Raw genomic sequence first — 24,804 nt, 5'->3', positions numbered from 1 at the left:
CGAGCCATCCAAGCAACAGAATAGACTGGCCCGGTTGTCTCTTGCATGGAGCGAGGAGGGAAATGGGAGAGGCCCAGATGATGCTTAGTTTTCTGATTTAAATCAGGGGGAGGACAGTGGTGCCACTTACTCAGATGAGGAATGCAACGCAGACTTGGTTTGTTGAGAGATGTGGTTTTTGCACAAATCTGGGCCATGCCTGGATACGTATCCCCAGGAGTAATGATAGAAAGACCAACATCTGTTTGAGTACTTACTCGTCTTTTGCCCCTTCTCTTTAATTATTATTATTTTACCTTGGGAATATCGTTGTCCACACAGTCCCATTTAAATATTTGAGATTCGTTTCTCTGCTGATTTTTCTAATTAGGCACTTGCATTGTACTAGGTAATTGTGCTAAGTATTTGACATTCATGACTGTATTTGCTCCTTGAGACAAGCCTATGAAGAGAAGCTTGGATTGCAAAGCCCCCCCGGTATGTAACTCAGTGGCCTTGATTCCAGAGCAGTATTTGTCAAGTTCCAAGACTTTGTTTTGGATTAAGTATACTCTGCGCTATGAATATTCACGTTTCTCTCATTTTTTTTTTTTTTCTCATCTGTTAAATTGTAAGCTCTTCAAGTACAAGAGTCATACCTTTACTCATGTTGGGGTTCCAGAATCTAGCAAACTGCTTGGCACATTGCTATTGTTAGTTGCCATCGAGTTGATTCCGACTCATGGCAACCCCTTGTGTGCAAAGTAGAACTGCCCCACAGGGCTTTCAAAGCTGAGACCTGTGGGAAGCAGATCGCCAGGGAGTTCTTCCAAGGTACTCTAGGATAGATCTGAACCACCAACCTTTCGGCCACTAGTCAAGTGCTTAGCAATTTGCAATACCCAGGGACTCCTGCTTGGCACATAACAGACATTTAACAAAAGTTTGATGACCGTATGAAGGAAACAATGAAATGAATGAATTACTAATTAAGTTAGACCCATAGATTACAAGAAATTCTTAATGGGAAAGTTAACTCTATGTACTGCATGAAATCAATAGCCTTTTCTTTTTTTTTTAAATCTGAAATAAGTATTGCTTTTCTTTGAAATTATTTCCCTTTAGCTTTAAACCAGATACATGTCTCTCCATGGCCTACTTAGCCTCTTTTTAAACAATTTATGCTATTTTCTCCTGGCCCACTTCAAGTCATTTGAGCATTTGATCATTTGATTACTTGACGTCATTTGATGCTGGGTTGCCTACCCATTGCTAGAAAATGGTGCAAGTCAGCCCAGTCATATTACTTGCCATGAGGAATCCTGGAAGTAGGCCACATTTCTTTACTGATTCTACTGTGCTGGTTGCTCCCTCACTAATAACTTATAATATAATTTATGCATCAATAGTATGAAGATATGTAAACTCCACATTTTAAAGGCTTGCTCCTCTGTCTTGTTAACTCCTTACTAGGAGATCCTGGATGCTCTAGAAAAAGCAGAGCCAAAGACTGAAGACCTCAAGTCTCAGCTGAATGAACTTTGTCGATTTTCCAGAGACCTAAGTACATACAGTGAAAAAGTTTCTGCCTTGATTAAAGAATATAACTGGTAAGCACAACCCGTACATGTTCAAATTATTTTATAAAATAGTCAACTACCAAAACCAAACCCATTGCCATCATGTCAATTCCAATTCGTGGTGACCCCATGTGTTACAGAATAGAACAGCTCTATGGGGTTTTTGTGGCTGTAATCTTTACAGAAGCAGTTTGTCAGGCCTTTCTTCCGTGGTGCTGCTGGGCACATTCCATCTACCAACCTTTAGGTTAATAGTCAAGTACAAACCATTTGAGCCACCCAGGGACCTTAAATGAACAGCTAGAGATTTATTTATCTGATGGTGTGATTTTAACACTAGTGTAAATGTATTAATTATTAAATATATTACTAAATAAGATGAGTATGTGTTCTGAGAACAGCTGATCCTAGCAAACATTATTTTAATCTACTTTATCATTTTCTTCTTCCATTAAATTCTTCAAATCATGGATTTAGTCTTTGTTTGCAAGCATCCAAGGGCTGCCAGAATAAAGAACAGATTTTACAGCAAAGATTTCGAAAAGCCTTCAGGGACTTCCAGCAGTGGCTGGTAAATGCGAAAATCACGACAGCCAAATGTTTTGATATACCTCAAAATATTAATGAAGTTTCAACAAGCCTTCAAAAAATACAGGTAAGAATGTTATTAATTAATTATAATAACTATACTGAATTGAATTAGAAAGGTACCTCTAGATCTTTTTATAGGTCCATTGCATACTCAAGTTTTGCTTCTTTTTGTTGTTGTTAGGTGCAGTTGAGTCAATTTTCAACTCATTGTGACCCCGTGTGACAGAGTAGAACTGCCCTGTAAGCTTTCTAGGCTGTGATCTTTACAGGATCAAATCGCCAGGTCTTTCTCTCTCAGAGCCCCTGGGTGGGTTTGAACTGCCAACCTTTCAATTAGCACCCAAGTACTTAACCATTGCACCATCAGGACTCCTTAAGTTTTGCTTTGTTGTTGTTGTGTGCCGTCACGTTGATTCCAACTCATAGTGACCCCATATGACAGTAGAATTGCCACATAGGATTTCCTAGGCGGTAATCTTTACAGGAGCAGATCACTAGGACTTTTCTCCCAAGGAGCTGCTGGTGGGTTCCAACTGCTGACCTTTTGGTTAGCAGCCGATCGCTTAACCGTTACACCACGAGGGCTCCAAGTTCTGCCTCAGCAACTCAAATTTCAAATACAGATCTGCTTGAAATAATTACTTGTGTACACAAGGAGAAGCTAGTATATTCACATAAATGCACGATGATTTTATGAACGGTCACCAGCTGCCGTAGAGTTAGTTCTGACACGTGGCGGCCCCGTCTGTATCCGAGTAGAACTGTGCTTCATAGGGTTTTCAGTGGCTGATTTTTTGTAAGTAGATCAAATGGCTTTTCTTCTGAGTCGCCTCTGGATGAACTGGAATTTGCAACCTTTTGGTTAGCAGCCAAGCACGTTAACATTTTACGCTCCCCAGGAACCTGTTTGTATAAGGTTGTTGTTGTTGTTAAGTGCCATCGAGTCAATTTTCAAATCATAGTGACCCCATGTGGTAGAGTAGAAATACCCTATATGGTTTTCTTGGCTATAATCTTTATGGGAGCAGATATCCAAGTGTTTCTCCTATGGATCCGCTGTGTGGGTTTGAACTGCCAGCCTTTCTGTTAGCAACCTAGTGCTTAACCATTGGACCACCAGGGCTTCTTTATGTGTGATCCAAAAACCCATTGCTATCGTGTCGATTCTGACTCATAGCAGCTCTATAGGACAGAGTAGAGCCACCCCATAGGGTTTGTAAGGAGAGCCAGTGGATTTGAACTGCTGACCTCTTGGTTAGCAGCTAAGCTCTTAACCACTGCACCACCAGAGTTCTGTATGTACAATGTTGTTGTTAGGTGCCATTGTGTCGGTTCCAACTGATAGGGACCCTATGTACAACAGAACAAAACACTGCCCGATCCTGCACCATCCACGCAATCGTTGCTACGCATGATCCCATTTTTGCAGCCACTGTGTCAATCCACCTCATTGAGGGTCTCCCTCTTTTTCACTCAACCTCTACTTTACCAAGCATGATGTCCTTCTCCAGAGACTGATCCCTCCTGATAATATCTCCAAGGTACGTGAGACATAGTCTCGCCATCCTTGCTTCCAAAGAGCGTTCTGGCTGTACTTCTTCCGAGACAGATTTGTTCGTTCTTTTGGCAGTCCATGGTATGTTCAGTATTCTTCCCCAACACCACAATTCGAAGGCATCAGTTCTTACTCGGTCTTCCTTATTCACTGTCCAGCTTTTGCATGCATGTGAGGTGATTGAAAACATCATGGCTTGAGTCAGGTGCACTTTAGTCTTCAAGGTGACATCTTAGCTTTTTAACACTTTAAAGAGGTCTTTTGCAGCAGATTTGCCCAATGCAATGCTTCATTTGATTTCTTGACTGCTGCTTTCATGAGTGTTGATTGTGAATCCAAGTAAAATGAAATCCTTGACAACTTCAATCTTTTCTCTGTTTATCATGATATTGCTTATTGGTCCAGCTGTGAGGGTTTTTGTTTTCTAGGGGTCATAAAAAAAAATTATTTTTTTTTTTTTTAGAGGTCATATGGAAACCCTGGTGGCGTAGTGGTTAAGTGCTATGGCTGCTAACCAAAGGGTCAGCAGTTCAGATCCACCAGGTGCTCCTTGGAAACTCTATGGGGCAGTTCTACTCTGTCCTATAGAGTTGCTATGAATTGGAATCGACTCGATGGCACTGGGTTTTGGGTAGAGGTCATATGTATGATAGGGATATGGAAATAATAAAAGCCCTTTCTAGGTGACAAACATTGTGCCTGAGCACTATCAGTGAATTTCCTCCCTTAATTTTCACGATAGCTGTAGTAGGTACATAAAATTATTGTTCCTATCCTACAGTTAAAGTAAAGGAGTCTTAGTAAGGTCACAGAGCTGCTATGAAAAGTAGCAGGCAGATTTTATGGGTGTTTTTTTTTTCCTAATTTTTTCTTCATCTTTGTGGTAACATTTCACACACCACCCTCAACACCCACATTTTTTAGTTCATAGCTTTGAATAACTTAGTTCCAGGTTAAAAAAAAGATAACTCTTGTTTTGAAAATGTGTTCCATTTAAAATTCTTCCAGTTTTGCTCCAGAGTAGGGGGTAGAACATTGGAGCCTCAATCACCTCTGTCTGTGTGGAAGGAATCCAAAATTACTTTTGAGGACAGCAGCCTTGGGACCTTACTCTGACCCTCCCCTCTCCCCACATGCCTCCATGAACAGGGTTGGCAGTCTGTTAAGACAAATGTCTTGGTGAAGTGCCTTTGATCTAAATAGACAACATAGAATATCTAGTCTTCTGTATCTTGCCAGAATAAATAAAATTTAGTTTGTGCTTTTCATTTCTTCTCAAGGACTTGAAAATATTTAATGGAATTTACTGTAAGATCAAGAACCCAGCATTTTTCTGGAAGGAGATCGTATCCTTGGATCTAAGCAAATGCTGAGAAAGTACACGCTGTGGCTATGCTTTACTGAATTACACTTTGGCATTATGTCATTGCCTTGCCCTTCACAAAGACAACCTCTGTTGTTGTTTATTTATTTATTTATTTGAATGAACTATTCCCTTTTGGAAGACTTTTCAGGAAAATTCACCCCTTGTCTCTTTCTAGGGATTGTTGTGCTTCTGCTGAGCAGATAGTTTGGTTTTTATTCTATGGGCCCTGTGAGCCATGTTCTTCGCTGTGTTTACCTTTTTGCTTAGGCAGCTAGAATGCTCGTAGCCAATGTCACAACCCAGATCCAGCAATTGTACAGAATCGTAAGGCATTTATTTTTTAAATTAATCTTAGCCAGTGTGTATTTTGTTTTACAACTCTCATTCTCCCTTGGCCCTCATTTCCTCTCCTGTTTATTTTTATCTCATTGTTAAGATTTTATGCAATAGCTCATAACTTTTTTGGGGACAAGTCAGCGTTAAAATGAATAAATGAAATAACTTGCAACTTGGCTGTTAGAGGAAGATCTGAGTCATTTAATACATACAATAAAAATAGGGTATCTCCTTTCTTTGATTTTACTGAAAATTAAATAGGAAAAAAGAATAGATGTATTTTAGAGTATAGAACACTTTACTTTTTTATTTTTGAGCATAGAGCATTTTATTATGTCAATTGTATTTTTTCTTTATAGGAGTTTTTGTCAGAAAGTGAGAATGGGCAGCACAAACTAAACATGGTGTTATCTAAAGGAGAACTCTTGAGTACTCTGTTGACCAAAGAGAAAGCTAAAGGTATCCAGGCCAAACTTGAGACGGCAAAAGAAGACTGGAAGAATTTTCATTCAAATCTCCACCAAAAGGAATCTGTCCTAGAGGTATCTATAGCCAGCCACATGGACATGCCCTGTGTTGTTGTTCCCATCGTTTCTGTTTTTAGTTAAACCAGAGTTTCAGTTTTCCTAAGTGCCCTTGTCAATGACTCTGGCCATCCCTCTGCGTTTATAGTGGATAACTGGCTGACTGCAGGATAAATAGCTCAAGGTTGGAAGTCTGAGCCCGACGTGGGGAATGAAATTGCTTCTGCCTGGCAGGGGCTCTTGTCACAGAATTGCCCACACCCCACTGCAATAGGACCAGTCTGTTTTACATTGAAACCTATCACCTAACCCTTCATTTAAAATGCCTCCATTTTGGAAATTGTTCTAGGAAAATGAACAGACATAGCTATATATGGCTGCAAAGTGCTATGGATGAGAGGTACCTTATACCTAATGCAAATATCAAGTAATAGGTTTTTCAGAGTGAATTATGTACAGAGCCAGTGCTTATACACATTTCATTTTATCTGGAAGCAACTGAATTTCTCATCATTGTTATATAATTACTGGCACAATGCAATTATTTTTTTCTTCTGAGATCATCAATTTTGTGTTCCAACTCTTTATGTAAAGAAAATGTTAGAGACATCGGGAGGATTTTTCCTTTTTAAAAAACACTTCCTTCCATAATAGGTCTTTAATTTGATTATGACCCCAGTAAGTGCAGGATGGAAGAAATAATAATAGAGAATTAATACTACGCACACAAAAAAGAAAATGTATAATTCCTTAATTCTTTCCTAACTTAGGACCATTATAGTTGTCCTTTGCAATGGTGGCTATTCTTTCATGGTGGGCGTCCTCCACTTCATAGAGACAGGTACCCATTGTGCCATGCCTAGAAATTTGCCCTCAGCCACACAGGGGTCATTGGTGCCACATGGCCTGAGCTCTGGGGCATCAGTTGTTGAGAATAGCACATCTACCATCGATTGCAAGACTCTCTAGTTCAAGACAAGTCCAGGTAGGTGAGTAGGTCAGGAATTTCTTGTTTTCTTAATTTGCCTTTCTCCTCATGACAGGGTTAGCTCTTTTCCTTGATGTATATCTTCCTTCCTTCTACCCTTCCTCCTCTCCTTTCCTCCTTCCTTCCCTCCCTCCCTTCCTTCTGCATTTCTTGAATGACTATTAGGTGCCAGGCACTGTGATGGGAATACAGAGGATTAAATCTTTTTCCTCTTGTCACGGAGTTCACATTCTAGGGGGGGAGACAGTCATAAAAAGAAATGGTTGCAATGTAATATAGGTAAGTCAAGGAAGATTTCTAGAGAGGTGTAATTTACCTAAATTTGGAGACAAAACCCTCTTCGAGTTTGTCAAGTCTGGGCTGCATTCTAGGTAGAAGGAATTGAATGTTCAGGGCCAGAGATTTATGAGTGCTGACTAGGGGGACTTTGGCAACTTGGACACCAGCGTGAGATTTTGCAGGAACAGTAACAAAGACTGGAGATGGGGATTAGGGCCAGATATGAAATGTCTTGTGTGCTAAGGTGCTATCTTGACCCTTCCAGGGTTCCTCATCTGGCTTAGAGTGTTGTATAAATGCTGTTTCTATAAATGTGGGGCTTTGAGGGTTTGTAGATAATTGTTGAAGCCGTGGGAGAAATAATTAGGAAAGCATGGGGAATGATCATTCAATGGGAGGCCTGTACACCCTTGTAGACAGGAAGTAAATGAGTAGCTTTAGGAGCTGGTTGACTTCACTCTGTTTTAATTCCTGGTACCCAGGCCCTTGCTCAGACAAGGAACCCAACTTTTTGGATTTGACCTCTGATGGAGCCCCTCATGCTCTGTTCCTCGGTCCCATACCTTGTAGAACCTAAACTCTTGATCATGGTTCCCCAGTTTTCCCTTTGTAGTGACTACATGAGATTCCAGGAACAAGAAATTGAAAGCACCTTGAATTTATGAATTTATTTACTTATTCAACAAATATTTGTTGAGCACCTTCCATTTGCCGGAACTGTTCTAGGCTCTGGGGCTATAGCAGAGAATAAAATAGAACAAAATTCTTGTCCGCATGAAGCTTAAATGTTAGTAAAATTCACCATGGTATCTTACATTTGTGAAGCACTTTTATCTCTCCAAATCATTCACATAGCTAACCCACACCCTAAGAGGTGAGTATGGCACATGTGATTATCCTCCACTTTGTAGGTATCCTGGATGGGCTACAGGCGGAGCCTGGAGCCATTCTTCCATGGGCTCCCCAAGTCCTTGCTACTTTGAGTTTTCAGCTAACCTTTATGGACTCACTTTTTGACAATACTACCTCCCCGCCCCCCCCCAAAAAACCTATTGCCATCAAGTCGACTCCAACTCATAGCGACCCTATACTACCTACAGGGTTGATTAATAAATAACAAATTCAAATTTACCTCAGTCTAGCTTTTTTAAAGTAATATATGGTGGATGTAGACACCAATGCTAAAGTGAAATGGTGCCATATAAAACTTTATCAAATACATTTCACAGCTAGTAATACCTGAGAAGCATCTGTGAAACTATTAACAGCATTCTTATACAATAAGCGCATAACACTATTTGGTATTTCTTTTCTTATTATAAATCAGAATAAACAAATTGTTTATTAAAAAGGCAGTAAACATAAACCGTCTGCTGCTTCTTGCCTCCTCACTAATCAAAATCAGCAAAATATTGACTAACATTTAACAATATTCCTACCAGGTACCACGTGCATCCCAGGAGTGTAAGACACAGTCCTGCCATCATGGGCCTTGTAATGCAGTTGTGGAGATAAGGGATCATGCATCAGATGGAAATTCACAATCCAACCCAATCTATGAAAAAGTATATAACAACTAGAATAAACAGCAAGCGTGATACAAATTGAGAAGGGGCTATGATCTCTGAGGTGGACTGCATGGTTAGAGAAAGGTTAATTAACTAACAACAATAAAAAGATCCACAAAAAGTTCTTAAAGGGTATTCAAAAATTATACAGGTGCCAAGGTGAAGGGTGGAATGTTCTAGACATTGGAAACAGTGAAGCAAGGGAAGGGAGCATGGGGGTCAGATTGTAGAAGGCTTTGAATGCCAAGGGAAGGACATTGGACATGCCTTTAGAACGTATTTGGTCCCAAGATCCCTAACAGTATCTAAAACCTTGTAGAACCTCAAGATCCAAATGAAGGACTTTGAAGTCAGTGCTGAGCCTGTGCAGGACTGGCTGAGTAAAACAGAGAAGATGGTGCTGGAAAGCAGCAGTCGGCTCTATGATCTGCCAGCAAAGAGGAGAGAACAGCAGAAGCTCCAGGTGATAAGACCCTTGGCCCCATCTGACCACACCTTTATCTCTAGCCTCTGTATACCCTGTTTTTAGAGTCTTGCTGAGCTCCTTGAGTTAGACATGCCATCTTGAGGTAGGGTGTATCCTCTCCCTATTCCGACAGATTCTGTTTTATGTCTTTCCTTGTTATGATTTGCTTCCTTCCTGTAGTGCTATACTGTGTGTAGCTTGGAAATAGGAAAGCCTCAGGGTATACCCATTGCTTGCCAGTGTTTATTTTCATGTTCTATGGGCCACAGCTTTGTCCGCCATGTGCTTTTCTCCAGCACCTTAATAGTAACTTGCTTGTGCTTTTCAGTCTGTCCTTGAGGAAATAAACTGCTACGAGTCTCAGCTCCACAGGCTAAAAGAGAAAGCTCAGCAGCTGTGGGAAGGACAAGCTGCCAGCAAGAGCTTTCTGCACAGAGTGTCGCAGCTGTCTTCTCAGTATCTAGCTCTAAGCAATGTAACAAAGGTAACGCCTGCCACGTGCTGTGTACGAATGTGGTACCGATGTCACCAATCTGGAATCGCGCTGTTGGGTTGCATGGGGTGTCTGGTGTGGTGTCTTCAGGCCAAGTATAAGGCGTATGTATGCATGCTGTTCCCCAGCCTTGTGATCCGAGTTAGCCACTTGTGTTGCATCATCTTAACTGAGAGGTCTGAAGAGAGTGAGGAAGGTTTCAAAGACTGTAGAGACTTCAGATCTCTATTATCGCACAGAGTAATTATTTTAATACCCAGATGATATGTGCCACAGAGCTTTTATCCTAAAGATGCAAAGCAGAAACATAAGACAAAATTCAGAGCTGTTATTCTACAGAATCTCAGAAATAAATTACTATAGAAAAACATGAATTCAAAGCTGTTTAAATTTTAGTGGACTAAATATAATAACTTGGGATGATACAGTTTTTAGTTTGTTTACAGTCCTTATAATCATGATGTAGTAGTCATGGTTTAGGGTTTCAGAGCAGATCCTAGAGCAGTGCTCAAAGTTGGCAGTCATTCATACAACTGAATCTCTTTGCAAATCGCTTTGAAAAAAAAGTAAATGGGATCCCACTCTGACTTCATTTGTAATGAAGACCCATCTTGAATTTTATAAGTATAGACCTATTTTGAGTTTTATGTAGCTTGTAATATCTGTTCCCTACAATTCACTTTGGCATTTCAAATTTTAGAATGTAAGGAACCTACTTCAATTCATCCTTTTCTTTAATTTGGCCTCACTATTTTAGTGTGGACTCATTTCTGGTCTGCTAATTCAGGTCTTAAAAAAATACCATTGAAAGAGTCACAGTATAGGCCTTGCAGTAAATAGTCTATATTTTCATCCATGTTTATTCTTTGAATAAAACCCCACTGCTGCTGAGTCAATAGAACTGCCCCACTGGGTTTCCAAGGCTGTAATCTTTATGCAAGCAGACTGCCACATCTTTCTTGGGCAGAGCAGCTGGTGGGTCTGAATTGCTGACCTTTCAATTAGCAGCTACGTGCTTAATCACCGCACCACCAGGGCTCCTATTCTGTGAATAAATTACCTTTTTTTATCTTTAGAAAATCTAGCACATACCTAAAATTAGAATGAATTAGGGACAACTTTCTATGCCAGGGTACTTAGATACCACAAATTAATAGATATTTCACTGCTTTAAGAGCTAATAAGCTCTTCTTACAAAGTCTTCCACTGTGTTGTACAAGACCAATAATTAATAAATAAAATAACATTTATGTCCCCAACTTTTTAAATGTAAGGACATTAAAAAAAAAAAAAACCTCAGGTAATTATCTTTTAGACTTTTGGTCACTATGTAGGCAATGTGGGCACGTGCTTCAGCTGAGCTGAATGTGCTATGCAAATGTCAGAAACTACTTTTGTTAGTCTCCCTGTCAAGGCTTTCAGAAGAAATCTTACTGATTCTTAAAAATTTCACAATTATCACCAAAGAATAGTGACTAACTTAAGTTGTAATTATTCTTCTTTTTGCCCCAGTTATCCTGATAGGTTTACTATTTAAAAAGATATTTAGCATACCTCATAGAATTAATACAGATGTACATCACAATGTCTGTGCAGCAGTGGACCTATGGCTGGTGGTACTTTTTCAAACAAACGTTAGCATTGCCCTTAGAGTAGCTTTAGGCTGCAGAAGCTCTGTGGAATGGATGGCTGAAAAACTATCACTGTCATTTCCAGGAGAAAGTATCCAGATTGGATAGAATTGTTGCTGAACACAATCAGTTCTCTCTCGGGATTAAAGAGCTCCAAGACTGGGTGACAGACGCGATTCACATGCTGGATTCTTACTGCCACCCCACCTCTGACAAAAGTGTGCTGGACAAAAGGATGCTGAAGCTTGAGGTGAGCACATGTAGAGAGCAACCTCTAGTCTCTGGGGTTGGTTTTTCTCAACAATTCTCACCTCTCCATCTGCCTGATGTGATTTTGTCACGCTGTCTCCACAAGAAATCTCAGAATGCCTTTGTGGGTGTGGCCCTGATTCCATGGGGTGTGGTTGTTCAGCTAACGTTGAGTCAACCCCCAAGTCATGACTCATGGTGGCCTGTGCACAACAAAACGGATGGTGCCAAATCCTGCACCATCCCCATGATCGGTTGTAGATCGGACCATTGTTATCCATATGGCTTTCACTGGCCTTTCTTACTAGCCCTTCTCCGTCTGGAAGTCCCACTGAAACCTGTGCAGCATTAGAGCAACACATAAGATCCCACTGATGGGTGGGTGGCTGCACGTGAGGTTTGTTGGCTGGTCACCCAGATGGAAGGTGAGAATCGTACCACTGAACCACCAATGCCCTATCCATAGGGTGGGCACCTTAAACATCCTGAATCATTGACCTCAGGACATGTTCACCCACAACTACTATAAAAAAAATATACAAAAAATGAAATAAAAACCCAAATGTAGTTACTTGTTTGATAGCCTGATAAGAGGCCAGTTTCAAATGATGTGTTCACAGACATGTTCATTTTGCGAAAGTAATTTGATGAAATATTTTATAGGTCAAACATTTCTCATCTTATTCAACTCGCCTGCCTGTGTCATTTAGTTAATTCTTCTCGCATCCCAAGATATCAGCTCTGTTTTACGCTTGTGATAATCGTTCTCCATTCATTGACCTCTCATTCATGCACTCACCTTCGAAATGACTAGCACCCTGTCCTGACACCAAATAATCAGCGATAAATAAAATTTGGTCTTTGCTGTCAAGGATTTCCTTGTCTGAGGTTGGAGGCTGAAATACAGAAGACAGTATAGTAACAGATACAGATATGCTTACGGTGCTATAGAAGCAAAGAGGAGGGACCGTGCAGGAGGGTGGGGTTAGGAGTCAAGGCAGGTTTCTCAGGAAGTCTGATAACTAAACTGAGATCTTAAGACTGATGGAGGGGTTTATTCAGGCAAAGGTGACTGGGTAGAGATTTCAAAATAATACCAAGATTGGGGGAAAACATGAGGAAAAGCCCGAGAAAGTAGCAGCATAGTGTGGGAAAATGGCTAGCAGTTCCTGCTGGTGAGGGCAAAAGCTGGTAGCGATGAGTGGCTGAAGCTGAGGCTGTAGAGAGGCTGGCAAAGGGCAGATTAGGAAGAGAGATGAGGCTTTGACTTTTAGGTGATAATTTTATAGCTTTGAGTTAAAACTTTCTTCTCATATAGACAAAGAATAATATTTATAAAGAAAGTGAAATTCAGCCTGGAACACGATAGATTAATCTACTTCTGTAGGTCTATGTGCTAGAGACCTTAATATTTATAAACCCTAGAACCTGTGACCTTTGAAAATTTATGAAATGTACATTTTTCCCTCATTAAAAACAGTGAAATAAAGCTTCAGTGGAATTAAGGAATTATTCAGAGTAGAACTGAGACCTGCAGAGCCCAAGCCATGTGGAGGCCAGCAGATACCTGGTGAACGGTAGCTGGCACTCACCAGCAAGTGACTCTGCTGCCCTATGCCCAGCAGCCTGAGAGCCTGGGCTCCACCCAACTGGTACCTCCAAAACCAAAAACCAGTTGCCATGATGTGGATTCTGACCCGCGGCAACCCTGTGTGTCTCAGAGTAGAACTATCCCATAGGGTTTTCATGGCTGAGACCCTTTGGAAACAGATCTCCAGGCCTTTCTTCTGATGTGCCAAGGTGTGGGTTCGAACCTCCGACTTCACCAACCGTTTGTACCCCGCCAGGGACTAGGAACTCTAAAATAGCTAAAGCTAGCAATGTCAGCCATGTAAATGACAAAGTACTTCTGTATTTGGTTTTGCAGGCCCTATTATCAGTGAAACAGGAAAAAGAGATCCAGATGAAGATGATAGTGACCAGAGGTGAGTCTGTCCTTCAGAACACCTCTCCAGAAGGCATCCCGGCCATTCAGCAGCAACTGCAGACCGTGAAGGAGATGTGGGCTTCCCTTTTGTCTTCTGGGATTCGCTGTAAAAGGTAAATGCAACTGAAGCCAAGTGCCGGGAAGACCTTACTACAATATCAATATACATCTCAGTAATGAATGTTCTCGGTTCTTTCTTTCTTTTTTAATTAGAGCAAATGAGACTGAGAGGTGTAATTTTCATGTAAGTTGAGCTGCAGTACTAAGCCTAGGTTTTAGTATAATTAAAACTGTGTATTTCTTTTTTGTTGTTTGCCACTTAAAAGTTAAAAGATAACTGTTTCGTAATGTAAATGTATTTCAATTAAAAACAAACAGTTTACCAGTGGTGTTACTGCTTTCGATACGGGAGACCTGGGTTCGATTCCTGGCAAAAGTTATCTCATACAGATATCACCCGTCAGTGGAGGTTTGCAGGCTAAGATAGACTAGGAGGAAAGGCTTGGTGATCTACTTCTGAAAATCAGCCAGTGAAAACCCTGTACAGATCACAGCAGTCCAGTCCTGTTGGTCTGACCCCGTTGTACAACAGAGCCGCTGTGAGTCAGGGGCTGACTTGATGGCATCCAAGAAAAACAGTAAGTTTATTTGAGAGGTAAAGCCAGGAAACGCCAGTAAGGGAGTAGGAGAGACGAGGAAGGGAGGAGGACAGCGAATAAAGCAATTTAAGGAGCCCTGGTGGTGCAATGGTTAAGCCTGAAAGGTCAGCAGTTCAAACTCACCAGTAGGTCTGAAGGAGAAAAGACCTGGCAATCTGCTCTCATAAAGATTATAGCCTAGGAAACCCTAGGAGGCAGTTCTACTATGTCCTGTTGGGCTGCTATGAGCCGGAATTGGCTCAACAGCACACAACAACAACATCAAGTTACCCCTATGAGCTACTGGAACTTAATACAACTGGGAACGCTGAGATACTGTGTAGAACACGCGCCTCCAAATTGTTCACGCAAGGGGAAGGAAGCTAGTATATTTATAAACAAACTCCCATGACTCAGGAGAGCAGTTGAGGACTGCTCCCAGGGGCAATAATTCCCTGGCACTTCATGCCTGCTTTGCCCTCAGGAACCAGAGAAAGCCCTCAGGCTAAGAGATCTGGGAGCTGGCAGTTGGAATCCAGTTGGCAGTAGACTGAAATGGGTAGGGCACTTATAGGGCCTTCTGCAAAATAACCCAAAGCATGGTAGTAAAATTCGGCACAATGATTAATGGAATTAAACATGTGTCACGCATGTTGAGAGAGCCAAAAACCAGTTATTGTCGAGCTGATTCTGACTCATGATGACCCCATGTGTGTCAGAGTAGAAGTGTGCTCCATGGTGTTTTCAATGGCTGACTTTTTTGAAGTAGAATGCCAGGCCTTTCTTCCGAGGTGCCTCTGGGTAGTTTCAAACCCCCAACCTTTTGGTTAGCAGCTGAGCTCATCAACCATTTGTATGACCTAGGGACTCCATATCATGAGAAAAAGGAAGTGCTTAATTTATCTGTAAGAGAAGTTATCAAGTTTTCATATTTAGGCCAACTCAGAAAATGTTACCCTATATTTCCATGGTGATTTTCTAATTTTTAACTCACATGCAAGCCAGCTATTTTGTTTGCTATTCTTCCTTGGTTCTCCTTCCCTTGTTCCAGAAATTCCTTTCTTTCTCTCCTGCTCTGTATGTCCTGCCCAACTTGGTGTTTTTCACCGTTGGTTCTCTGCCTGTCCAGGGCCTGGGCTCCAGAAAAGGCTCCTTCAAGGAATGTCTCGTGGTTTCACCTTCACAGTGTCTTCAGTGATCTGGTTACTGACTCTTAGTTTTCTATCTGGTCCCATTTTTCTGCCTGTCAGCTTGGACTTAACTGTCTCTTGCTTTCTGAGGCTGTCCTTGCCAGAGACCCAGGACTCTGATGTGATAAGCTCTGGCCAGCCCGTCCATGCCCACGAGTGCCCTGGTCCTGATCTCTGGGTCTCCTTCTGGCTGGAGGGGACAGAGCAGACAGAATGATAGCTACTGGGCTTCTAAGGAGGCTCAGTACTGATTTTTGTCCTTTAAAATACCTTTCAGTCAACTCGAAGGAGCCCTTTCTAAATGGACAAGTTATCAGGAGGATGTCCGACAGTTTTCCAGTTGGATGGACGGTACTGAAGCCAGCATAAACGAGTCTGAGCGGCAGTGTGCGGAGCTGCGGGAGAAGACAGCTGCTCTCGGAAAAGCCGAGGTTAGAGCCAGATTTTGCTTCCGTTTGTTCTCTTACACGTTTCTTTGGAATTCCGCACCAGTTGCCATGGAGGCAGTTCCGACCCTGGTGATTCCATGTGTGTCAGAGTAGAGCTGTACTCCATAGCGTTTTCAGTGGCTAACTTTTTGGAAGTAGATTGCCAGGCCTTTCTTCTGAGGTGCCTCTGGGTGGATTTAAACCTCCGACCTTCCTGTTAGTGACCGAGCACATTAACCTTCTGGACCACACAGGGACTCCCTTGTTGTTGTTGCCATCGAGTCAGTTCTGACTCATAGTGACCATATATACAACAGAACGAACCACTGCCTGGTCCTGCGCCATCCTCACAATCGTTGTTATGCTTGAGCTCATTGTTGCAGCCACTGTGTCAATCCACCTCATTGAGGGCCTTCCTCTTTTCCACTGACCCTGTGCTTTGCCAAGCATGATGTCCTTCTCCAGAGACTGATCCCTCATGACAACATGTCCAATGTATGTAAGACGCAGTCTCGCCATCCTTGCCTCTAAGGAGCATACTGGTTTCACTTCTTCCAAGACAGATTTGTTCGTTCTTTTGGCAGTCCATGGTGTATTCAATATTCTTCACCAGCACCACAATCCAAAGGCGTCAATTCTTCTTTGGTCTTCCTTATTCATTGTCTAGCTTTCACATGCATACGATGCAATTGAAAATACCATGGCTTGGGTGAGGTGCACCTTAGTCTTCAAGGTGACATCTTTGCTGTTCAACACCTTAAAGAGGTCCTTTGCAGCAGATTTACCCAATGCAGTGCATCATTTGATTTCTCGACTTCTGCTTCCATGGCTGTTGATTGTGGATCCAAATAAAATGAAATCCTTGACAACTTCAATCTTTTCTCCGTTTATCATGACGTTGCTTATTGGTCCAGTTGTGAGGATTTTTGTTTTCTTTATGTTGAGGCGCAATCCATACTGAAGGCTGTGGTCTCCGATCTTCATTAGTAAGTGCTTCCTAAACCTATTGCTGTCTCATAGCGACCCTATAGGACAGAGTAGAACTGCCCCATAGAGTTTCCAAGGAGCGCCTGGTGGATTTGAACTGCCGACCTTTTGATTAGCAGCCAAGAGGCTCTTTATCACTGCACCACCAGGGCTCCCATAGTCATTCAAAATGCAATTACTTGTATGCTAGGGCTGTACACAGAAATACATTTTATTTTGCAGTATAATTTCTAATAGTTTCTTAAACCAGACTTTGGCTTGTGGTTATTTTATTCAGTGAGTGAAAATTTTCTCTTCCAATAAAAATCAAGTAGATCCATGTTTTATGATACAGAGCATATAGAATTTGACAACTTGTGATATGTTTTAATATCTTCAACCTCAAACCTTTCAGCCTCATCAAATTAATTAACCCGCTGCCATCGAGTTGATTCTGACTCATAGCGTCCCTGTAGGACAGAGTAGATCCACCCTTTAGGGTTTCCAAGGCTGTCAATCTTTACCGAAGCTGACTGCCACATCTTTCTCCTGAGGAGCAGCTGGTGGATTCCAACCACTGACCTTTCTGTTAGCAGCCAAGCGCTTAACCACTGAGCCTCCGGGGCTCCTTTATCAACTCAATTAGAAAGCAAAAATGTTTTGTTTTCATCACATCCTTCTACATTTCTATTTTTGTGTATTTTTCCTAATTCTCATAATATATTAGTAAAACAGCACGTGCTTTTTAGAAATAAATAATCATAGTATAATAATGATAAATCATAATAATTTTCAACATATGTTCTTAAACCTCTTTTTTACTGATAGTAGTATTACCGTGTAAAGTTTTGCAGACCTTGGCTTTATAGCTGCACAGCTAGTTTTTCAACTGCATTCAGGACACAGTTATTGGACGGCCTTTTCCACCTCAACCTTATTGTGTTCTAAGCAATACTTATTACCTTCTACCCTAAGCCTGTCAACCTCATATATCCTCAACCTCAGTTAATTTGGGTCCTCCCACACTGAATATCCTACTTTGGGAACGTCATTATCCCTAGCTCCTCCTTTCCCAGCCCCACGTCGCATCATGCTTGAGGCCCTGCTGATTTTATCTCAGAAATGTCTCTTGCCAGACAGCTTTCGTATTCCAGTGATTTCATATTGTGCAACAGCCGCCTAACTGCTCACTGTGTCTCTTGTCTCCACCTGCTGTGATCTTCATGTAGAGACATTTCCCACCTCCCTGCTGAGGAGCTCCTTTTGGTTTCCCACAGCCTGCAGTACAACACCAGCCTCCCTTGCCTGGTCTGTGAGAGCTTCAAGCGTCCTCATCTATCCTCATCGACTTTACTTGCCCACCCCTGGCCACCTTTACTGCACCTCTGTTGGCCATGTTTTTATCATTCTGTGCCTTTGCGGAATGTCTTCCCTTTTCACAGAATGCCCTCTCTCTGCCTCTGCACCTGGCCTGTCAAGTACACACACATACACTGACGTACTCACATGTGTCTATATCATACATATGTATGATCACCTGATAGCACTTGTAAACTGTATAGTTAGACTGTCTTAAATTCAGTATTATCATTGGTATGATGGTACACATGTTAACTCCTCTCTTTTTTTCAAAAACGTTCTCTAGTTGTTAAATGAAGAAGTGCTGAGTCACAGCAGCTTGCTGGAGACCATTGAAGTCAAAAGGGCCGGCATGACGGAACACTATGCCACCCAGTTAGAGCTCCAGGATCTGCAGGAACGATACCAAGCAATCAAAGAGAGGGCCAAGGTATGCTTCCTGTGTTCCACATAGCCTCACCAAAGTAGGAGTGTTTGGAGCTGTCCTTATTTAAAGACATGTTGATCTTTAGGAAGGACAGGAACATAAAAACAGATGAAAGAAATGAAACAAAATAAATTAATTTTAATACTTTAAGAGAATGACTGGCAAAACCAAACAAAAACCTACAGATGTTATTAGTATATGAAAGTAAAATAATTCTCTGTTAATATAAAAAATAGTTCCTAGAAATTCACCAATTTAAGAAAACATTTGGACAGTTTCATAATGGGGACTCATGGTTGACTTATTATGTCTGGCAATGAGAGTTTCCTAAAGCAGGAAATAATAACTAATATAATATTTATCATTCTTTAAACCTCAAAAAGAAATAATTAAAAAAAATAATTTTTCAGAGCAAAGCCTAAGTTATTAAGTGAGGTACATAGAAAATTAAATCTGCAGTGAGCCCAAAACTTCTTGGGCACAATAACAACTTCAGTTTTCTTCCTTAGCAAAAGGATGTTTTTATGAAAAGTGAAATTTAATTCAAGTTTTGGTATGTCTGTGTTACATTTCATAAGACATTCAGAGATCAGGTAGTTAATTCAGTAAAAATGAACTTTTAATTCTGAAATATCGTGTTTTTATAGTTTTATGCGTGAATTTTGAAGGTTTATCCTTCCAGGAAAAGTTTCATATTCCCATGGTATAACAAGTATGGTGTTCTAAAATTTTGTAAAGAAAACTCTTACAGCACATTGACACTGTAGGTGTCAGGGTATTCCAATCTTACTCATCTTACTTGCTATTAATAGGAAGCAGTAACCAAGTCTGAAAAACTAGTTCGCCTGCACCAGGAGTATCAGAGAGAACTAAAGGCATTTGAAATTTGGCTGGGACAAGAACAGGAAAAACTTGACCGATACTCAGTTCTTGAAGGCGATGCCCAGTCTCATGAGACAATATTACACGATCTTCAGGTAAAGTCTACTTCATCTGAAACAAAGGAATTTTCCTTCTGAGCGTGGAATTATTTTAGGTGAGGGGAAGATGAATACATGTTAATTGCAGCCCTGGTAGATTTGATCGTAAGCGCACTGGGACCTCAGTGGTATATGCTATTTGGGATAATTTTGTAGATCATTTAGACTGGGCAGGACTGGAGTTTGGAGAACTCGTTCAGCTAGACGGGCGGGGCCTAAAGGAATGACTAGAAGTCTGCTTTATGGTGTTGACTGGACCCTTGCCTATTGCTCCCTAAAGGATTGAATCAGATGTGGAACATAGTAGCAGGAACCAATAAATTGAGACAGTTCTCAAAGTCACGCAAACGGCAGCATCTTGGACCATGTGATTTCAAGCAAAACTTCCATCATTGCTGAGGATACAGGTCTAGGGTCAGAAGTCTAGAAGGAGTAATTAGAATTGCTAGAAGAAATGCCAGTGCTTAGGCAAGCAGGATATGGATCGGAGAGCACCGTCAGACCTAATGGGGAAACTGGTCGTAACCCATTTACTTATTTACTCATTCAGCATTTATTGAACCCCTATTATGATGCAACCCCTTTGCTAGCTACCTCAAGTAAAATGATTATCATGTTATTCCTGGCCTCCAGGAACTCAGTCTAGTGAGGAAAGCAGAGTCATAAGGAGAGCATTAGAAACAATTTGGTAAGGACAGTGATAGACTTACTGCAGGGGACCTTATGGGAGCATCAGAGAGAGGCCCTTCATCTTACCTGGGAAGACAGGTGGGTGTTGGGAAGGGCATACACATTAGAGAAAGGGGAAAGGCCAATGAGAGAACCCCATGCCCTGCTATATATGAAGTGGAACTTACATGCTATCAGCCCTGAGAGAATTGGTTCAGGATTGGGCACGATATACCCACAGAGTGGAGAAGATGGAGAAGGCAGGACCTGACATTATTATCATAGATACACAAAAGTTCTGCTTATCTGAGTTGGAGTCACAGAGCGTTGTGTAATGGCGGGAGCATGACGTTGGGGTCAGGAAGTCTGGGCTCTAGTCCTCCCTGGGACCTGATGCTCTGCACCTTCAGGAAAGAGACAACCTCTCTGACTCAGTTTCCTCCACAGAGTTGTTGAGAGGATTAAATGAAATGGGAGAACATCTTGTTTAAATATACAGTCTTTTCACGAAGTAAACATATAGTAGAAGTTAGAAGGGTCACAGTTTCCTTAGCTTATTTAGGATCTCAACCATTCTGTCTTAAAATAATAGGTCCCCCTTGTCTAACAGTTTTAGCTGTTGTATTTTATTTTAGTAGAGCTGACTTTGCTTGCTCTAAATAACCCTTCTCAGCACTTCCCTCCAGGCACTCTTGGCAGCAAACATCAAACGCTCCAGGCTTCTGTGTAAGAACTGGGCCAGTGAGTTACTTGTCATCAGCAGATGTTTTCTCTTGTTCCAGTCAGAAAAAAATATTTCACTTGAGTCAGTATCAGTGTGTCCTAAACCTAGGCACACCCTGGTTTCCCCAGGCGTCAAGTCTTGCATTTTCTTATTTCAAGGCACCACAAGTGTTAAAAAGAGCAGAAGATGCTAATGGCAGAAAAAAGGTGGTGGGGAATCGTGATGCTGCAAGTACACCCCAGAACTTCCTCAGAGCCCTGATGTCCCACAGCTTGTGTGGTACTGTGGGGACCCACAGAAGTGAGCACTCTCCTCACAAAGTATTCCACATGAACCAAAGGCTTAATTTGGGCCATAGAACATATTTTTGTAAATGTTGGAACCATCTTCTCTCTTCACAATAAATAATTGAAATATAGGGTATACAAGAATTTAACACAGTGATGATCTGTATAACCCATAAAAGTGTTTTTATAAAATATGAGAAGGATGATATATTGGGAAGGTTAATAAGTTAGGACAGGGGTCAGTCAACTACAGCCTGTGGGCCAAATACAACCCCAATACTTGTTTTTTTAAATAAAGTTTTATTAGAACACAGCCATTCCACACCCATCCGTTTCTGTATGGTCTATGGCTGCTTTGGTGCTACAACAACAGAGCTGAGTAGTTGCAGCAGAGATCAAGTGACCCACTTGATCTCTGGCTTACTACCTGAGCCTTTACAGAAAAAAAAAAAAAAAAAAAAAAGTTGCCAACCCTTGAATTAGGGGAAAAGATTATCTGTATAAAATTACATTGAAAGAACTAAGAATTTTGGAATAAAGCTTACGTGTTTGTGACCATTTTGATTAATTTTTGCCATATATATTGTTCTTCTGTTCCCATTTCTGTACACATTCACAGTATACCATCCTTGGAGTGACATAATATTTGCAGAAAAATATATACCTATTAGTATAAAACATACGAGATTGCTTCAAAAATGGTTAGATATCAGCAATTTCAATGGTTTGACTTGATATTAAGAATTTTTTTGGGGGGTAATACTTTATTTTCACTCAATATGTTGGTACTTTTAACGTTCTTGGTAAGGTTTGACTTGTTTGCCTTTGACTTCAGATGATCAGAGCTCCCCCCTCCCCTTAGAAACTGAGGTACGTAATATGGTTTTGCCAACATCTTTAAAGATAAAAGAATTTTTTTTCTACAAAAAACAGATTGTGTTTCTTGAGACTTGGTTCATCCTGAATCTATGGAGTAAATTCTTGGGGTTTATGCCTTGATGGAAGGAATGTATTCACCCCTGGGAGGTTCTGGTGGCAAGTATGATGACTGTTAATTGCTGCCCTAACCCCATCACCTGCCAGCTTTGTGCCCTGTGAGTGACCTCTAGGGCCAATGTTTCGTGGTCACCACACTCCTTCGAGAACACCTTTGGCAAAGAACCCCTCTTAGGGACGGATTATCCAGTCAGCACGTTGTGCACTGGCTGGCATTGAGCAAAGGCTGGCATTGAGCAAGGTACACGTGGGTTTAGTTGTATTTACTTGTGAATCTGCGATGAGTAGCTTTAACAGGTTTTTCCACATCTTTGACGTGCTGGGGGACAGGTGAAATTCTATACTGCAGATTGGCAGGAAGGCACAATTGGGCCCGTGTGTGTACCTTGTTTGCTGGGTGACCTGGCCCTGCTCCTTAGCATAAAAAGGGTTCATTGTTCCTTTCTCAGCCACAAGTGTAGCCCTGAGGCCGTTCAATGTCAAAGGAAGAGAAGCCTTACCCTCTTTACACAGATTACGAGACCTATGGAGCCTCTGCTGTTCTTTTACACAATAGCCCTGTGGTCATAGGCTTTCTGCCTGTAAGCTGAAAAGTCAGATTTCAGAAATCATTTCTAAGATGATTGAGAAAATTATTGGGGGGTGTGTGTGTTGTTAATTTCAATTGGAAATATTTCAGAATCTTTTTCCTGACTTGGGGAACGATATCCAGGGTTAGATCCACATTTAGTGTATAAGAGTGAATAAAAGCCTCCCTATCTGATGGAAAGTTAGAGCTGGAACTACTGGCTTGGGTGAGAAGTGATAACCAGTGCGGGTGTAAAATATGAATGAGGAGGGACAAGCCAGCTCTTCCCCGCAGGAGCTACAGGTACACTGCGCAGAGGGCCAGGCCTTGTTGAATGCAGTGCTGCACACCAGGGAGGAAGTGATCCCGTCCGGCATCCCGCAGACCGAGGACCGGGCCCTGGAGTCCCTGCGGCAGGACTGGCAGGCTTACCAGCAGAGGCTTTCCGAGACCCGGACTCAGTTCAATAACGTGGTGAACAAACTGAGGCTCATGGAACAGAAGTTTCAGCAAGTCGATGAATGGCTGAAAGCAATGGAGGAGAAAGTGAGCCTGAGGACTGGGTGTCAGTCTAGCCGAGCAACCAAGGAGATACAGTTACATCAGATGAAGGTACAGCTAATGCAAACCCCTTATCTTTGTCAAGGCAGTAGTTAACTTGCATTGTTTGTTTCACTAAAATATTTAGGAACTTTTTGTTCAAGGCTTAGATTTTGCAAAATCTCCTCCTGCGTACCTAGAAATTTAAAATAAATAACAACAGAGCATTCCTATTACAGCAGTTATTTCAGGGAATCCTAAGTTAGTCTTTGATAGAATGTAGATTAATAGAAATATTTTATATTTTCTTTCCATGCCCTGTTGCCTTGCTTTTTATAGATACATAACTACTATTATTCCAGTCATTTAAGTTTATGGTTCTGATATGAAATTAATATAGTGCATTGAAATGATACTTGATAACGAGTCTGATTATCATTTTCATGCAACTTCAGTGCACACACCCAAAATAATGCTTAGGCCTTTGAGGTTCCTTTTGTTATTCACCTATTTTAAAATTGACTTAAGTACAACAGAAGATATAAAAATATATGCCACTTTCTTTTCTTTAATTTTTGAACTGAAGTGTAATATATACAAAAAAGTGCCCAAATCAGAAGAGCACAGTTTTTATTATATTGTTGTGGTACATCTTTTTACGAAGGTTGTATATGATACCTTTTGAATCTGTGTCTCAGAATAAATATTTGCTAAACATACACTCCCAGCTGCTAAGTGAAAGGTTGGGGGTTTACATTCACTCGAAGGTGCCTCAGAAGAAAGGCCTGGTGATCTTCTTCTGAAAAACCAGCCATTAGAGCCTCTGTGGAGCACAGTTCTGTTCTGACCCACATAGGGTTTCCATGATTCAGAGTGGACTAGATGGCAGTTGATGGGCTGGTGTTGGCTATTCAAGAATGCCCCAGACTGACTCAATGCAAACAGTACTTACTTTATTTCAGAAGTGGCATGAAGAAGTTGCAGCACACAGAGATGAAGTGGAGGAGGTGGGGGCTCGAGCACAGGAGATCCTGGACGAGAGCCACGTGAGCAGCAGTCTAGGCTGCCAGGCCACCCAGCTGACTTCCAGATACCAGGCCCTTCTGCTCCAGGTGCTGGTGAGTGGCCAACAGCTGTTCATCACAGGCCAGCAGATATCACAAGCCAAGGGTTCTTCTTCTCGTTAACTTCGGGCAAAGATACGTATGTATCAGCAAAGGCACAGGTTTTTAATTCATGGTTTACTTTTCTTTTTTCCTTCGAAGGAACAAATAAAATTCCTGGAGGAAGAGATCCAGAGTTTGGAGGAATCCGAATTATCTCTTAGTTCCTATGCTGATTGGTACAACTCTACTCATAAAAACTTTAAGAATGTGGCTACCAAAATTGATAAAGTAGACAAAGCCATGATGGGGAAGAAAATGAAGGCGCTGGAGGTAG

The 24,804-nt window shown here is 41.4% G+C and overlaps 1 protein-coding gene across 15 annotated transcripts in view; it reads left to right on the top strand.

The window, feature by feature from the left end:
• SYNE1 (spectrin repeat containing nuclear envelope protein 1) overlaps positions 1 to 24,804 on the top strand; it is a 558,323-nt gene that overhangs the window by 275,642 nt on the left and 257,877 nt on the right. For 13 of the 15 annotated variants that reach the window (XM_049903893.1, XM_049903918.1, XM_049903910.1 and 10 more), the window contains 13 exons: positions 1,453 to 1,589; positions 2,037 to 2,214; positions 5,767 to 5,949; positions 9,086 to 9,229; positions 9,561 to 9,716; positions 11,442 to 11,606; positions 13,533 to 13,705; positions 15,698 to 15,851; positions 18,460 to 18,603; positions 19,413 to 19,577; positions 23,119 to 23,436; positions 24,327 to 24,482; positions 24,630 to 24,800. In XM_049903893.1, the coding sequence (XP_049759850.1) occupies positions 1,453 to 1,589; positions 2,037 to 2,214; positions 5,767 to 5,949; positions 9,086 to 9,229; positions 9,561 to 9,716; positions 11,442 to 11,606; positions 13,533 to 13,705; positions 15,698 to 15,851; positions 18,460 to 18,603; positions 19,413 to 19,577; positions 23,119 to 23,436; positions 24,327 to 24,482; positions 24,630 to 24,800 (2,244 nt within the window). The remainder of the gene's footprint in view (positions 1 to 1,452; positions 1,590 to 2,036; positions 2,215 to 5,766; positions 5,950 to 9,085; positions 9,230 to 9,560; positions 9,717 to 11,441; positions 11,607 to 13,532; positions 13,706 to 15,697; positions 15,852 to 18,459; positions 18,604 to 19,412; positions 19,578 to 23,118; positions 23,437 to 24,326; positions 24,483 to 24,629; positions 24,801 to 24,804) is intronic. The other 2 variants (XM_049903931.1, XM_049903961.1) reach the window with 2 other exon arrangements.

Source organism: Elephas maximus, chromosome 1, assembly GCF_024166365.1.
Source record: "Elephas maximus indicus isolate mEleMax1 chromosome 1, mEleMax1 primary haplotype, whole genome shotgun sequence".
In the NCBI taxonomy this organism is placed as follows: Eukaryota; Metazoa; Chordata; class Mammalia; order Proboscidea; family Elephantidae; genus Elephas; species Elephas maximus.
This window is presented reverse-complemented; position numbering and strand designations above follow the sequence as displayed.